General features: G+C 41.6%; 1 protein-coding gene across 1 annotated transcript in view; it reads right to left on the reverse strand.

Moving 5' to 3' along the window:
- The window catches only part of robo2 (roundabout, axon guidance receptor, homolog 2 (Drosophila)), a 330,740-nt gene extending 313,712 nt beyond the window's left edge, over positions 1-17,028 (reverse strand). Inside the window, exon 1 of the mRNA XM_030779068.1 lies at positions 16,905-17,028. Within this exon, the coding sequence (XP_030634928.1) occupies positions 16,905-17,028 (124 nt within the window). The remainder of the gene's footprint in view (positions 1-16,904) is intronic.
- Positions 17,029-18,561: the final 1,533 nt, after the last annotated feature.

An 18,561-nucleotide genomic window follows, 5' to 3' on the forward strand; every position in this document is an offset into this window, starting at 1 on the left:
GCTGTCTCACTCCACACCAAAATGCTGTCTCATTCTACGCCAAAATGCTGTCTCACTCTTTCTACTCCGTGACAGTACTCTGCTGAAACCCCAGATGTCACATTGTAAAGAATGAAATAAATCAGCATAAAACTAAAATAATGTCACTCTAAGGTTGAGGCTGTGTAGCTCCTAATCCTTTATGAGAAATACAAAATCAGTTTCATTGAGGCTTTTCAGAGGTCTTTCTCAGACTGACTTTCTCATGTTTTATATTGTGTAAATAAAAGGCACCAAGATCAAGGTAGTTCTAAACTAATGTTGCTCCAGTCTTGTTGTATTTGTACTCGAATATTATATAATATTGTTAATTCTGTTATCAAAATGAACCACGTCATAGGACATTTTTGTTAAAAAATATTGCAGTGAGACAGCATTTTGGCATTGAATGAGACAGCAGTTTAGTGTAGACTGAGACAGCATTTTGGTGTTGAGTATTGTCTATACCCTTAAATATTTGTTGTTATCTGTGTAACACGCCCAGAACTGGATTTTATACAATTGTAAAAGTAAAAAGAAATTAGCATTGTAACATCACTTCTTTCAGTCAGGGTTAAACCCACGGGCAGAGTCAGGTGTGACACGTCAAACTGAGGCTTAATGGCATATAGGAGAAAAGCGTCTGTGAAAGGGAAAGGTGGAGATCAGCTGGCCTGGATTCAGGGGCCGGGAAGGAAGTGTGACTGTTGAGGTTTTATAAGCGAGCATGCCTCACTAACCTGCACGCTATTCTCCACTATGAAACATTTATGCTGGATCATACTATGACCTATTTTGTTTCACCCTTTACCACGCACATGGAATTAGATCCAGACCTGAAGAACGATATTTCACCATCGACCGATGACATATGAAACTTTCTCTCACAGTGGAAAAGTAGGTCCACACTGACACCCAAACTTTCTTTCGGTTGGCATTTTTAGTCCAGCGCATATATATAAACTCACACACACACACACACACACACACACATATATAAATATATGTATATATGTGTGTGTGTGTGTATATATATATATATATAAGCTCATATGTCTAAACTCATGTATATAAACTCATATATACAAACTCAAATATTTAGTATGAAAATCTTCATGAGTCAGTGGGATGTGCTAATGCACTAATTGCTTGTATTCTCATTTACAATTACTCCTGGAGCAAGTAATGGCTGAGTCTTTGTTAATTAACTGTTGTTTTAGTGCATTATGCAGGGTGTCCTGAGAAGAGCCAAGAAAGCTGGCTTCTCTTCAGAAAACATATCTGCCCGGGTACCTGCAGCATAAACCACATCACCAGGCTTATGTACACACTGCATCAAAAACAATTTTATGGAGGCAAAGTGTGACGTTCATATAGTATACCACTGGTTACAGAGATTATGACCTCTTTCTCTCTCTCTCTCTCTCTCTCTCTCTCTCTCTCTATATATATATATATATATATATATATATGTGTGTGTGTGTGTGTACACACATATATATTTTCTTTCTTTTCTTTATTTTAACCATCCATAAAAAGGATTGGGAAGTCTTGTAAAACCGCAGTATGATTTAAACTTTATTTATGTCTCAGGCTCACAGACACATATTCATAGACTTTTGCCCTGTGAATATTTGGAAATTTTAACAAAAAAAAAAAAAAAATGCTTAAATTATTTTTTAATTGCTGTTATATATTAATTGTAGTTTCGAGGCAGTGCTCAAGCTTATGTGTAGCTGTGAAACTGAAGTGAATAATATGCAGTCCCTTACCAAAGCACAACATGATATGTCAAAACATAGTAAAATCAGATTTTTCAAATTTAGTCCAAACATTTGAGCACATTTTGTTGATGAAAGAGCAAGTATAAGCTTGTCAGTTGCTTCAGCCCACAGAAGACATTATCAGTTTTTCTCTCTAAGAGAAAATGGCAGCAACGTCTATTGTGACGCTAAAGACAAAAGCACTTCCGCTCCTTGTATGAGTTTGATCTAGATTGTGCTTGCCCATCAAAATCCCGCTATGGTAATTTAGGCATTGCACTCTTGAGTGGAGTAACACCCCTCTTGTGTCTGTTTTTATGTGACATGACAGCCTCTTCCGGATCTTTATGACACCTTGGAGACTCAGACATGCAGGTGTATGTGGATCAGAGGTTTAGTGATTCTCCACTAATTGAGCTGATCTAAGCAGAGTTTCCCAGTCTCTGCTCATCTGTAGGTATGAATCTAAAGACAGAGGCATCTCACAGAGCACAACAGTACTTAAAAGGGAGTTTCCTCCAAACCCTCACATTTCTGGACGCTTAGGCCTGTGAATAGGACAGCAGGGTAATCGGTTTAAATCTGATGACTCAGTGTTAGTTGACAATTGTAAGCCCACGGTATCTCTGGTTTGTATCCAAACAAAACAAACTAAGCTTTGCTTTTCTTTAAATAGACTAAACTGTGTTTGTAGAATGGGATTAAGCACACGGAAGCCAAATTCAGAACATATTTACACACTGATGTAACAGGGTGTAGGATACAACATTATCCAAAAATGAAACCTCCAGCAGGTTATCATACAGTTGCTATGTGAGATACCAGATGTGAATTTACAGATCTTATAACTCATTATAGACAAGTTAACAGAGCCTTTTTAAAAACGTAAATGTCAGTTGAACACCATGACACTAAAAAAGATGGAAACAGTGAGGGAGGTACTGAAGACTCAGCAGTAATCTATTTGAGGTCCTTCATCCTGTCAGTTACAGACCTGAGCAGTTTTAAATGACCTGTTCTGATCCCATTATGGCTGTATACATTTGAATTTCACTGGGTGGTCGCGTTGACGGAAACAAAGTACAGCTACTATGGGAGAGTATTGCAGTTGTACCAAAACTTGTGAGATAAAGAGATGTGTCATTGCTGCCATTGCTGCTGATAATTAACACTAATGTGCACTATGTTTCAGCACAGAAGACGTTCAGAGTGATATATGTCAGTGTGCAGGAAGTATCTTTATAGGATATTAAGGTAAGTTAACCATGTAAGTTATACAAAATGTGTTATGTTTTGGTTTTTTGTTTGTTGGGTTTTTTTTAAATATCACTGTGGTATCTTTCAAGTCTAGTATCTACATATTTTTACTGATTTATTTCTCCACCAGAAATCAGCAGTTAAAAATTATATGTTGTTTTTGTTTTTGTTTTTTGTTTTTTTAATAGACACCTTGCAAAACTTAAATTCCAGCAAACCAGTTACATAGATGTAAGACCGTACAGAATCAACCTCTGACAATATCAATCAGTACTGTTCATTACTGTTAGCATACTTAATCAGATAAACCTTAACACATTTTACAAGGCATGACACGTTGAGTGATCAGAATCACAGTGTTATTTTGACCAGGCCTATTTGGAAAATTTTAAAAACAAACAGAAAAACAAACAAAAAAGCTTTTCAAACCATCTTTTTCCCGTGTATGCTCTTGCGTTTAACTTGATAAGCACATGCACGCTGAGTTCCAAATTCATTTCAGTGAAGTTCAGCAATTCAGCAACAGTTTCGTGTTTTCTTTTGGCTACAAAAGGGTAGACGAACAAACAAAGCAGGGAGACAAAGCGAGAAGCTCATTCTCGCGGCTTCTGCATTTGAATAATCCCCGACTCTTTCTGGAGAATTTGAAACTGCTCTCTTCGCCAGGCATCATTTTCATGCTTTAATAGACTACTTTGGGGAATGAATGTGGAGATTATGTCACGATCCGTTTTGGCAGCGATGGCCCGAGGATTCGGAAGCATCACTCTATTAATTGAAAAGGGATGTCTCTCTCTCTCTCTCTCTCTCTCTCTCTCTCTCTCTCTCTTTCTCTCGCCCTCTCTTTCTTTGCCAGCCAACTGTCTTTTTCTGCTGACTGATTCCTGACTGAGTTGGAAAGTCCTTTTAAAAAAAAGAGCTTGCAGAGTTGCACCTCCTTATCAGAGAAACGACACTGCTATCCCCGATCCCTAAATAAGATTTCATCCCTTGGCTGCATGGATTAGAGGAGTGAAAGGATGCAGTTGTCACACGCTATCTTTCCTGAGTGGCAATAAAAAAAACGAAGACGAAAAGTCTTGCTATCACAGCTGCAACATGCAGCCAGTCCCATATTTCATCAGGACGAAAAGCCAGGGGCAAAGAAATAAAACAAAAATAAATAAATAAACAAATAACAGCACTGTAAACTTGCCACACTTTGCCTCTCAGACAAGACACTGTTTTCGAGAGGAGTGTTTGCAAACCATAAAACTGGTGTCAGCTTAGCTAAGGAAACACCCGTCAGCATTCAGAGGGAACATAAAACTTATGAAGATATGGAGACTTAAACAACTCAGCAAGGCAGTACAGTGACCCATCTCCATTGGATATAATCCAAACCCACCAAACTTGTTCGGTAAAATCTTGACTTAGTTACACATTTTTTTGTGATTTCACCAAAACAATAGCATAAAAATGGGACAATATTTATTGTGTACCCGCTGCTGGACGTTTCCTTATGTACCCAGGCTTAGATTTAGCCCACACAATCCTTCATTTCAGACCATATCTGTTTTTGTACTGTGCTTTCTGTTTGTTTGTTTGTTTTGGAGTCAAAGACAATGTGATTGGTGCAGCAGCTCTGCTTTGTTTCAAAAACCCTGGCTCTCTTACCAGCTATCCTCAGCGCGGTACAACTGAAGAAGACAGCTGCAATGACATTTATGTAATACTAACTGCTAACTGTCTCCAGACCTGTCAGCTCATATAGGCATAGACTTGAGACTTTTCACAAACTTTCACAAGAACCCTGTTCTGCTATAGAGGTGACAACTAAAGTTGGTGACTCATAAACTAGTCACAGTTAAGCTGCATATCAATTGACTTATGACTGCTGAAAATTCAAACTGTAAATTCGGGCCACATGAAGTGTCTCAGTGAATAAAATATTTTATGGTTTTATTTTATAGGAAATGTTTCTCAGGCGCCCAAACTGTTTGCGATAACCTCTAGTTATCCAAAAGCTGTAGACAGCAGGATCAGACAAGATAGCCCTAAAGTTAGCCTGCCTTGCTCTCATCTTCCAGTCGGGAGTACCCTACATAGTATAATTGCTTCTCAGAGTTTGAGTGCTTGGTACATATCATTCAACAGGGCATTAAGATACATCACACTTGTGAAAAGCTTGACATTTAAACTTGTCTGCAACATCAGGATCTCGTTACCCTAATCTGTCATTGTCTGAGAGACCATGTTACTTTTCTTTATGTCAGCTTTCTAAGATCTTTGAGCTACAATCTTGTATGGTTCCTGCTAACTATTAAAACACAGAAAATGAAACACAGCTTTCATTACTTGGAGATTGTTGTATATTGATCAGTGCATTCATACAACAGACATAATATTAGCTTATGCGCATTGATTCCGTATATAAAAAGACCACAAAAGAACTGCACTGAAGCTCAGCGGATCAAACAGTTACTACAAAAGTAGAATTGGCCTCCAACATTTATGACTTGTCCTAGACATGTCTTTCCAAGTCTTCAGAACCAATAGGGACATTAGACTTGACTTTGACTTTCAAAAAAGGACTTGCAGCTTTGTTCAGCCATTGGAAACATGCTACATGGTAATTGTATGTTTTTCTTTCTGTGTTACCTTATAATGTGCATATCTGCCTTTTCAAATGGAGTATTTCTCCATTATCATTCACAAGCATCTCACACGCTGTATGGGAAGCTACCTTCTTGATGAATACAATTACCGCTTTTCCATTAGAAAGAAACAGGTATGTGACAGCATGAACCACCCTAAATAACATATCTATCAATTCCACTCATGTCGATAATGTTTAGTTATGCACAAAAATGTCTTCACACATCCCAGCATCAAAAGATGTACACTCCCACAGTCTGAAATGAGACCTGAGTAAGCTAATTGCCACCTTCTCCATGCTAATGTTTCTTGACGTCGCTACATAACTGCTGACATTTGACTGTCAGTACCAAAGAACGTCGAATCCAACGCCCCCATCAAAAGGAACAACTTCATTTCATCAAAAGGATTTCAATCACACATGTCATGTTAAAATGTTTCAGATCTCTAAACCTTCTTCACAAATGTAAAAAAAGAAAAAAAATGGTGAGGTGGTAGAGGGTGAAGTAACACTCTTCCATTTGTGGAATGTATGGGAATACCATATGATTTTGTCACTTCTTTGTGGCTTCTGCACAGATAATACGCAGTTAACCAAGCTATAACTTTAATGTGTAATGGCTATGGATATGCAATGCATATCTGATAAAAGTATTAGTTGCATATAATGTGACATGTTACACACTATACCACTTACAGCAGTATATGCTAATGTATCAGCCCCTGAAGTCATTTGTTGCCAAGGAAACACTGAAGTTGAAGAACTCTGCCTAAGACCTAAGCTATATAGTACCTCAGTGAGCATTTAGTCACATGCATCTAGTGAATGATTATAAACTTAAACTGATTAAGACTTGTGTTTTTACAGCTTTTAATGTTCATTCTACTTCCAGCTTTAACTTTATTTCAAGTTGGTTATATAACTTGTCCATTACATGCATAGTCACGGTTCATGGGGTGCAAATAAAACAATAATGAAATTCGAGACATTATACATTAAATGTTATGCTGTTGGATTGAATGTGATGGAAGCAGGGCTGGTAATCTGACGTGTGCTTGACAACCTGTGGATTTGGTGGCCCTGATTCTGTGTTGGAGAGGGGGGAGAGAGAAGGGGGAGTGAAGGGTGACTGCTCTTTGACATTTAAGGTGTTGTGAAGGTGAGGTGCTTCAGGCCAAATAGAGACTGATAGCTGATAAGTATCATATGCCAACCCAAAGCACTCAGCCACCATTCCACGCTGGGGAAATTCATTCTGAAAGCACCCCACGGCATTCTGCCCCCTGACTGAATCGCTGGACGGCGGTTTTGTGAGATGCTCCCTTGCCAAAATGAGCTTCTCACCTTTAATTACTCAGTCTTCCCTCTGTCCACCGTCAATGGCACCCCTTTGTCAAAATAGAAAGAAAACTCAAAAAAAAAAAACAAAAAAAAAAACAGTTTGCTGAGAACATTCTCTTCCTCAGTTTGTGAAGTAGCCTACATTTAACAGTGTCCTGGAGCCAACGTTTTTCCAACACTGTGAAGGAAGTGCAAGGGAAACAAGACATCCATCAACCTGACAGACAAAACAAATTACACAGTAAACAGAGCCTTAATGTGTCACCAGGGCTAATGCTGCCAGTGTCGGCCATCAGTGAACCTGAGCTCTCACAAGCTCTCTCTTTCCCATTCTCTCACTGCTTTGCTTTCATACTCATAATAAACCAAGGGTAACTAGCTAGATTGTGACCCAGTGCAAATAACAATACCAAATTCACCTTGTTCTTTGAATGTGTATTGATGTTGTGTTTCATCAGATTTTGGATTCTACACACCAATGACTATTCACACGCTCCTCGGATACTTTTTTAAAATCCAAATAAAATTAGAATAAGATACAACTACAACATAGGTTACCACTACAAGGCTATCCAAAGCACTGAAATTGGTTGATTTCAGTCTTTGAAGACAGTTACCAAAGCCAAGTGCTGCCCTCACAGGAGCACAAGGGTCCTGAAGTGCCCCTGGGTTTAAAGAAGTGGTTAGGGAGTGGCTCAAACAACTATTTCTGAATTTCTACAGAGAGTCCTCCAGAGCCCTAACATCAGACCATTCACACAGTGCCTTTCTCTTTCTCTCTCTCTCCGTCTCTCTCTCTGTTGCCGTGATTACTGAGTTTGGTCGTACTGCAGGGTCTGTCTGGTAAGTATGATCTATAAGCACTTTCTTCCTTATGGGGTAGGAGTCTATGATCAGTCTCTGGATGAATGGCGCAGTCTTCCTAAACTCAATAAAAGTGTAATTACATGCCTTGGGCCCCCTGTGACAATACACTCGCCTTAAGCAGCTATTGGGGACAGGGGCAGGAAGGATTACCACTGCCCGTCTTCTCTCCCCGACAGTCTGATCACCTTAGTCAGGGTCACCTTGGCGTAACGTCACAATTTTACCAGTCATTAAACTGTTAATCCTGCTTTGGCATAAGAGTTCCCCCATCATCGTTCAAATTTGACAAGGGTACAGTATTACATCAGCCTGTGCCACACGTCATGGACTGGATAAATACAATGTACAGAGAGGTTCTGAGGGATGAATGCAAACGCTTGAACTGCATAAACCTCAGCACATTAATCTAAATCAATATTAGCATGTTTGGGTACACACCGGAAGGTTTTAGACCGCATATATCAGTGGATTCATCGCAAACAATGGTCTGTCCAACCAGGTCGTGTAAATTACACATACTACATATCTCATCCTACGGTTCGGTTGGGAACGGGCTTTCGGACACGGCTCGTGCCGTGTCCGGCATAATCAGCGGGGAGATTTGTTTGTTTAGTATTCCAAGTATGCGGTGCTCAAACAGCGGCCGTTTCATATTCAGAGATGGGAAGATAATTTTCAAAGCAGACTAGCCGAGCATGATAAATTGGACAATAAACATTCTAATCCAATATTACAAACATGCAGAGGTTAGCCTTGAGGAGCGCTGAATATGAGCTGGGCATTCACAGTATCTATGGGACAAGGCTACGCTGAGAGGACAGCATTTGGTTAGGATTGTCTTAGACATGCAGAGCTACTCATGACAGTCACTTTTGATATTAGTCAGAAATCCAATCCATATCACACAAGCACAGCCTCCAAAGGAGGAGTCAGATCTCTGGTTTATTTTTGGTAGCGGTTATTTTGGGACTTCAGAACAGGACAGACGGTCCAGTGATGAAAGATGATGTGTTATTGATGTCAGAAGCACGTAGACAAATGAAGAGAGTAGAGGACTTTAGTGAGAACACAGATCAAATGAGCCCGTGGAGGTTTTTTCAAGAGCTCAGCATAATAAAATGCCCAATATATCTCTGCTACGGAGCCGATGTTCCTATTGATCGTCAGACACTCTGAAGTTTTCAGTCACATTTGTCCTCTTCAGTACAGGATCAGTAGGAAGATTTCAGCAGATATTTCACATATGGAAATAGGCAATAGTGCAATTCAAATTGTGCAGCTCAAACCTGTATCCTCAGTGAAGTAACACTTACATCATACTTAGGCATTACAGAACATGCGATGTTGGATACCATAAAACAGTTAATCAAAAACCTTTAGAAAGTCCAGGAACAAAAAGGGCTTTGCTGAATCTCTTTGCTGCATGCTGCAAAAGAAAACCTTACTTATTAAAAATGAATGATAGCCGTTCTGTTATCTTCATCTATCAGTGTGATCACTGATACGCCTAAGTTGATTCATCATTTATAGACTATTAGTGGGTAACTAAAGGTCTTAGGGGTTAATTAACTGCTGGAATAAGGTCAGCTCTAATAATGCAACAGGGTTATGGGGCTGATAACCATATCTCTGGGTTGCTATATAGAGATATTATAATGTACTCCTCTAATCTTATATTAGGAGACTAAACTTGTGCTCACATTAACATGTTTCCATAAAGTGGATTAACATTCAGTGTGGAACTTATGCTTTCTGTAGCGATGAAATGTTTTGACTTCATTGACTGGCTGGTTCTTTGTAGGGATTATTCTTTTGTGCTGTCCTGCTGAGCCCCCTAAGGAAGTCCACGCAGATTAGTAATGCACACAGTGTTTAAGTGCATTTGATCTCGGGCCGCGGTACCCTGCAGTGGTCTGACCTGCTCTGACCTTCATTCAAACCACCAAACACAAACGGGAAGTCCAAATGTCATCATCGTGTAGCCATCCGTTTGAGTGATTTATATGCAAAAGGATGCCAAAAAAAAAACAAAACCCTAAAACAAATTTTGCTGTTTCCATCCAAAAAAACCTCTGAGGATATTAACATTGCCTCTTGTTTGTGATAAAGATTTTGCCACATACATTTTTCTATATAAATATAAATCTAAACTTTCACAAGGCTGCCCTCTCATACTAATCTAGGAGCAGGCGCCCTAACCAAACAGAATCTTTACCGTTAATGGAAGAATGGCAAAACTGATGTCAGATCAGCACAAAGGGGCACTTTGGGAAGTGGCAAGCCCAGTTTGTTATGATGTAATGTATTCTTATAATCATATGGGTTTTAACTCACTCCACGAAAGGAGTGAACACCCCTCTCCTGTACTTTACCAATATGAAAAACAAACAAACAAACAACAAACAAACAAAAATGTTTCTATGTCATGTTGGAGTTTGTCATTCACCCAAAAGTCCAATACATTCTTGACTCATGTCTACTGTTGATATTTATCAGACAAAATATCAGGCCCCTGTGTCAGCTGGCTAATGGTTTACACATCCGAAGAGAGTATTTTAAAAACGGTTTTCAACCAAACTATGACCGTGAAGTAATGGGCTGTCGCAATAAAATCATTCAAGTTCTGGTTCCAGAAATGGAGTCATTTCAGAAAAACCGAGCTAAAACGCTATTTTCCCTTGGCCTCGTGTTGCTTGCATCACTAATCTGAAGAGAGAGACGGAGCATGCTCTTAGGACGCTCTTTCCCCTTACACAAGCTCTCAGCCCAGGCCTGCAGAAGCACTATTGCTCCGCGTACTCAATTGGACAAGACAGATACACGGAGCATTTAGGGAGGAGAGAGAAAGCAGGCGCCCACCACGCCCGACTCGCCAGCTGCGATAATGATGTATAATTTAATCGAAACCACGGCGTTTCTACCCTCCGCAGTACCCAAGCTGCTCTCTCCTAGTGTCGATGCATTATTCAAGCTAATGGGGACCCTGAAATAGAAAAAAGCTTCTTATCTCTTAAAAGTTTTATTGCAAAGAAAGCGGAGGGGGAAGAGGAGGGGGGGGGGGGAGAGACAAGTAGGGAGTGCCTCAAGCGCAACGTCGAGCGTAAACGGCGTGTCCGTTCGGACTAAAAGGGGACGATGACTTTTGGGTTTGAAAGAGCATCGGCTCCTCAGCAACACTGTAGACGAGATTTGATTGGTTGGAAATAGCATCCATTTCAAGAGTTTTTGCCCCTTTCTTATTCCTGAAGGGCATCATTTCTTGGACTTTGTTTGCTTTATTTATTTATTCATTCTGTACATGACATTTCAATGGGCGCCTGTGATATTTAAATCAGAGAACATGCACTGGGGCAGTGACATAACTTTAAGCTGTGTGAGTTCATCCTGTGCCAATATTGATGCTGTAGGGTTTGGGAACTTTGTCAGCTGGCATAAAAGACTCAGTATTGTCATCATAGCAGTAAGCCAACTCTGTGATATAACAGATTTATACAAGGTCACGTAGAGGAGAGATTTTAAAACAGGTTTGGGAGTTTTCTCAGACTGGATGGCATTACTCTGGCTCAATGCTAAGCCATGGAGATTGTGAAAGATGTTGTATGCACTAAGAAAAAAAAATGGTTGTGTGATGAACAGTTTTTCAAAGCTGCTACTCCATATTGCAAAGCAAGTCTTTAGAATGAAATGATAATATTGCTAATCCCAGGGGGATGATGGGAAACTTTGTCAGTACAGTTAGTGAAACTGACTTAATGCCAGCTCAGCAGTATTCAGCTCATATAGTCACTTAAATGCTTCTGCATGTGTGTGTGTGTGTGTGTGTGTGTGTGTGTGTGCGCGTGCGTGTACGTGTGTGTGTGTGTGTGAGAGAGAGAGAGACAGTGAGGCGGGGATTAGGACACTTAGGAAGAGATGGGGTGACAGGGTCCTGAGCAGTTAAATCTACCTTCTCTCATCCATCAGACTCAGCTGTCATGTGCACAGTCTAAAATCCCCCTATAAAACACTGTTATTGTTGGACGTAATTTCCTCTGCAATTAGATGGCACCTTCATTAGAAAGAGTGTGACTGAAATGTGGTTGTTAAGCTCTGAGGAGAGAGGGAGGGGTAAGAGAGGGACAGTACAGCTCAAGGTAAAGCGTAATTTACACATACAGATTGAAACTTTCATTTTACTAGTCATGATGAATGTTTGTTGTTTTTTTTTTTACCCTCTTTAATTTTAAAAGTTATCCCCCACCCCCTCTCAAATTTGGGATTCCCATGATGCAGGTTAGCTGCCTACGTCCTGGTCAGTGCGGTTGGGATTTCGTGTCTGGTAGGATACATACTCACACATCTTCCCCACGTTATGTGAATCCTCTCATGATGACCGGTTTAGCATAGCTGGGTGATGTGACATGCTTGCTCTGGACACCAAGCCCCCTCACACCCTGTCAAGGCCCTCAGCACCAGTCAGCAAAATGGTTACATTTTAAATGATTTTCTTACCGCAAATTGCTTAAATTAGCTCTTTGCAAATCATTGGTTATCTCAGTCATTTCAATTCTCAAAAAAGCACAAGTACTTACAGAAACACACACACACACACATACACACACACACACACACACACACACACACGCACACACACACACACACACACACACGCACACACACACATTTCTTTCCTGTCTTCAGCACGGCATTTGCAAAGCCATTATGTTTCAAATATTCCCATTTAAAAATCTTCCGCTTACTGGGGCTGAGATAAGCCCATAAATTGTGCCATCTTCTCATATTTGACACAACCACCACATTTTTAATCTGTCTCACTCTCTGCTCAGAAACTACCGGAAAAAATGTGGTTCGTATGAGGGAGAGGTATCGTAATAATCAGTTTTGACTGATAATAATTCCCAGCCTTAGGTCTGTGTGTGTGTGTGTGTGTGTGTGTGTGTGTGTGCGTTTTGTAATACAGCGCAGTAGACAGTCATTCCTTGTAAGAAGTTATTACTACTTATACAAGACCATCTCTCTTTGGACAACTCCAGCAAGTTGTAACAATGTTGATGGAAGGAAAAAAAGGAGACAGACCAAATAATTGAATCTCCTCCTTTTGTTACCTCACACAGGGCGCTCTGCAGAGCCATACACTCAAAGGAAGAAGGGAATTTATTCTTCTCTCGCTCTCTATTTGATATCATGGCACAATAAAGGAAGAATCTTGCCACAGTTGCAGTGCTTTTGGCCCCAGTACTGAAATCTAATTCCAAAGAGAAGAGGAGTAAGTCAAGGGAAAAATTTTAATTACTTTTTATGACTCCGACCTGCTGAGGAAAGTAAAGTGGCAAAGTCTTGGCTGCAGACCTTCGGTCAGAGAAAGATGATAGAGGAAATGCAGAAAGGATTCGTGGCTTTCTTTTGTGTGGCCAAAAGGAACTATTACGGTTCTGAGCACTGACGTGTACACTTTTAAAAGGAAATGTCCAGAAATCCAAAACTCTGAACGAAACCAAGCTCTAAAAACACATCATCTTGCATCCTGAAAAATTCGAACGCGCATGCAGGTAAAATAGTTACGATTGAAAAGACAACAGGTTGTTTTACAAAAGCCAGTGTTCGTTGGCATTTCTCCAAACAGCCGGTGTGTATTTCCTGACCAAAGCATAGAGTTTGCTCACAAGAGGTCAGTATTTAAGGTCAAGCCACATTTTAAACTTTCTTCCACTGTGATGTCACAACTACACTATACTGTCTAGTGAGTCTCTGAGGAATGAAGATGAAGTTGTGGGAGCCAGAAAGTCCCCCCAAAAACAATTGAAACCCCCTACAGTGTCTATCTTCAGGAAAGTCCCCCTACCATGTGACCTCCAGAAGACAACTGAAAACCCCTACAGTGTCTATCTTCAGGAAAGTCTCCCTACCATGTGACTTCCAGAAGACAACTGAAAACCCCTACAGTGTCTATCTTCAGGAAAGTCTCCCTACCATGTGACCTCCAGAAGACAACTGAAAACCCCTACAGTGTCTGTCCTCAGAACTGCATTCAGCCACAGTGGACAGAGAGAGAGAGAAAGTGTGGTGGAATCCAACCGACTGAAGGAGTAATTGAGTGAGAGAGTGAGTCAATGAATGGGTGAGTGAGAGACAGGGAGAGAGAGAGAGAGAGACCCCAGTGCCTCCCAGTTTTCCTCTGAGAATAAGGCACTATCAGGAAAACCCTGGTGACTGACACAATCAAGCAGGGCAGGAGGAGAGAACATATGCATGAGGTGTTTGTGAGATATACTGGAGCCTGTGGAAGGACATCAGAAGGGCAGAGGCTAAGCGAACAGGAAAGCTTAGAGTCTAATCGGCTACAGTGAATCTAAACCCAGAAGTGCAAAGCTTCGCAATTGTGCCTTTAGGCAAAATATTTAACCGATGGTTGTTCTGGGGATGCTGCAAACAAAGTAAAGCTCTGTAACTAGCCCTCTCTCTCTCTCTCTCTCTCTCTCTCGCTCTCTCTCTGTCTCTCTCTCTCCTCTCTCTCTCTCTCTCTCTCTCTCTCTCCAATCCCACACAACAGATTGTTCTTCCAAAAGATATCTCAATTCACAGTACAGGGATCAAGCTAATACCAAACAGATGCAAATTCATGAAATTAAACATACTGCCAAACTGAAACTAATCAAAGCATCATTATGGCAGTTGTAACAAACATGTAACAGTAATGAGGACACCTTCGGTACCAGTAAAATAACCATTCAAATCCGTAACTTTACAGAGTCTCCTGAACATGGTTTATCTGTAGAACTCTTAAGTCCTGAAATAATGGATCAAAAGAAACATTACATATAAGACTAATGTATCTTGCTATGGGGTGGATTTTTAAAAAGAAAATTAGTTTTTTTTGAAAAATACATTACTGTTACTGGGCCCATATTCAGTGTCAGTAACAGCCAACATATAGTGATTGGCACGGTGGGTTTGGTAGTAATACCAGACAGGTAATGGTAAGGCATCCATAAATACACATTCCTGTTCCTGGCTGATCGTATCATAGCCATGGGGTAAAATGACACCATTTCAAGAACAAGATGATGGAGAAATAACTGCACATGCTGAGTCCGGGATTTCTCCTGGGGGAAGATTGGAGCCCTAGGGCAGGGCAAGACAGAGCCCAATTAGCCAATCACAGATCACTGCCTCCTATTTTTACTGAGGGTCAAAAGACTACTCAAATTTCAAATCTGTAATTTTTTGCTTATTTAAAGAAAAAAAGAAAAAGAAAAAAGAAAAACGATGACATAAAACTGAACTGACACGCAGTGGATGTTCTGCCCGAGTCACAACAGCTTTATGAAAACAAACAAACAAACAAACAAACAAACAAACAAAAACCTCAGTGTTAGAGACTAGATTGCTCACTCTGACTAAGTGGTAATTGTGTCTCCCAAAGGCGACGTTTCTCACTGGATGTCTGTAGGTTGTGGAATCATTATTAATAAAATCATTATTAATAAAATCCATGTGTGATGTAGGTGGAACAAAAATCAGATGCATCATCATTCATAGTGTCTTGTGGGTTCCCAACACTACTGTAAAGAAAGTCAGGGACTGGTTGACTGTTCATGTCATATATAGTTGTTTATCAGATGTATTTGGTTGGGGAACATTCAAATAGTTAATCAAACAAAACCTCTCTTCAGTTCAAACTGTCTCCAGTGAAGCACACCAAACTGACAAGAGACAAGACTCCCCTACCTACAGTTCTCCGGCATGCAAAACATTTTTTCTTCTCTTCACATCAAACCCAAGTTCTCCAGAAAGAAAGAAAAAAAAAAAAAACAACAACAAGCAAACGGTTTCAGCCACTCCTCTCAGAGATGGAGAGAGAGTAAAAGATGAGCGCTGTGCTCACAGACAGAGCTATTACTACAGGGATTCTCAGGGACAGTCATCTGCAGCGGGGGGAGACCGAGTGAACAGGCTCGACAGAAAGAAGTGAATAGAAGAACAAAAAAAAAAAAAGCGAGGGAGCAGTAAGAGAGGAGGATCATTAGACGGAACAGAGGCGAGCGGCAGCGACGGTGAGTCTTTGAAGGAGGTTGCCAAGCGGGAGTCTGCGGTGCTCATGATGTGTACGGGGCTTCGGGGGACCATCAGTGCGCCCACTCACCCAGGACTGGCCGCCAGATTAGAGCCTGCTTTAATCCGACAAAGGGGATTAAACACAGCAAGAGAGAGAAAGAGATGGAGAGGAAGAGGGGGTGAGGGAGAAAAAGAGCAGGGGGTCCCGTAGAGGGGCTTGAACGATGAATTATTAAAAGTTCTCATGCTTAGAGAGTAGGAAGTCTTTAACCCAAAATCACAGCACTGAAACCAGTGGGGGGGGGGGGGGGGGGGGGGGGGGGGTGTACATGGCTACACATGTGTGCCCAAGACACACATGCACACACACACAGAACACTCACACATACAGGAACACTCAGTCAGGAAGCACAAAGCAAAAAAGCACACACAGTGAAATTGAAGCTGTGTAGTAAAAGTGTGTTCAGTTGAGCAGTGCGTCTGCACGTAGGGCAACACAATGCCAGCACGATGCCAGCGCAAGAGATACAAACAGCAAACAATGATGCTCAGACCTCAGAGGTGATCTCTCTGACTCACACAGACTCTAAAATGACTCTCTTACACAACCTGCTTGATAAAATCAATGTTAACGACATTTAAATTAAGTGTGTGTGTTACAACAAAACTCATCAAAGAGCGAATGGTTTCAAACGGGAAAAAAACATACATAATAAGAAGGTTTGTCTTATCATAAAATGTATCATAAAATGACAATGCCTCTGTTGACATTATTTTGATAAAATACCCCGTACCCAAACACGTGCCCTAAGTGTGGGAGAAGACCTGAGTACATCTGTCACTGAGTCTCCTCCAGACTTGCATGGTGGTAAACAGAGATGTCAAGCAAGAGCAACCAACAAAAGGCTGAAAAACCCCAAAGCACAGATAGTGTGGGAGGTCACGTTCCCTCATATCAAACTTACCCCCCTTGTTCCATCGGTTTTTACTCCTGCCTTGTGAGGTGAGCTCCACGCCGTTAAGGAGTACCAGGAGAAACAGAACAAGTTCAAATGGAGAGAAGGATCCAGAAGTTGCCCTTGAAAACATCTCCAAAGAGTTTTGGTCACTGGCAGCGTTTCTGTTTCACATGGCTGTGTCGGCGTTGGGAGAGGGGGCGCGGGGGGCGACCGGTGTCCAAAGCACGGCAGGCAGTCATCAGTCGCGGAGAGTGGAGGAATAAAATCTCAGACGTGGGTCTGCACCTCTGCCATGCTGCGCTGCCGAAGGAGCGAGTGTGTGTATGTGTGTGTGTGTGTGTGTGTGAGAGAGAGTGCGTGCGTGTGTGTGTGTGTGTGCGTGTGTGTGCCGCTACCACTTCTCAGTGGAGCCACATCGTGTGTCGATTAAGCCCCTGCCTCATCCGAGAGAGAGAGAGAGAGAGAGAGAGAGAGAGAGAGAGAGAGAGAGAAAGACAGCGTGCAGAGAGGGAACCAGACAGTGTAGCTCACACACACTCTCACAGGCACATAGACACACACTCGTAGAAACACAAACTGGATGCTGAATTCACTGGTACAGCTTCCACCAGCACGGCAGCTGAGGCTGGATTATTTCCTGCTCTTCTTCACTGCAGCTCTCCAAGGGAATTCATCTCTCTCTCTCTCTTCTCTCGCTCTTACCCTGAGCCAAACACGAGGAACGGAAAAACAAACCGTAGTGTGGGGAGAGGACTTTACAGTGCGTGTGTGTGGGGAGGGGGGGTGACTGAGTGCAAGGTATAACACGCTAACATGCACACTGTCATGAGAGAGACGGAGAAAGAGAGAGAGAGAGAGAGAAAGAGAGTGTGTATGTGTGTGTGTGTGTGTGTGTGCGCGTGTGTGAGTGAGGAAGAGAGAGGGAGAGAGAGAGAGAGAGAGAGAATGTGTGTGAGAGGGAGAGGGGAGAGAGAGAGAGAAGGAGAGAATGTGTGTGAGAGAGAGAGGGGAGAGAGGGGAGAGAGAGAGAGAGAGAGAGAGAGAGAGAGAGAGAGAGAATGTGTGTGAGAGAGAGAGAAGAAAGAGAGAGTGAGAAGAGGACTGGAGTGAGAGTGGACTTGGTGACAAGGCTAATCCTCAGGCTGTGATTGTAAGTCTCTGTGTGAGTAGCACAGAGTCACTCCTTAAAGAATAACAATGTTCTTAGTTCTCAGCCTCACTCAGGTACAGAGGAGAGAAGGCATCTGAGGCAACGGAGGACAGGCAGAACAGTGGGGAAAGAAGGGAGAACAAGAGAGAGAGAGAGAGAGAGAGAGAGAGAGAGAGAGAGAGAGAGAGAGAGAGAGACAGACAGAGAGATTGGTTGTAGAGGCATGTGTGTGTGTGTAAGAAAAGTGTGAGTGCAGTAGTGAAGTGGAAGAAGGGTGTAAAATGTAATACAGAGCTTGCTTTAAAGAGTAATTGGCACAGATCAGAGGGTGCAAAGACCGGGAGTAAAGTTATGTCAGCAGAAGAACAGAAGTTTGCAGGTTCCCCTTAGCATCCGCTTCAAGCTCATCACCCCAACCATTGTCCAACGCCACTCTCATTACGAGACAACTTCAAACATTTTTGATCATTTCAAAAGAAAAACAGAGTGTCTAGAGTGTAGAATGAGTGTAGA

This window comes from Chanos chanos, chromosome 7 (assembly GCF_902362185.1).
Source record: "Chanos chanos chromosome 7, fChaCha1.1, whole genome shotgun sequence".
Classification (NCBI taxonomy): Eukaryota; Metazoa; Chordata; class Actinopteri; order Gonorynchiformes; family Chanidae; genus Chanos; species Chanos chanos.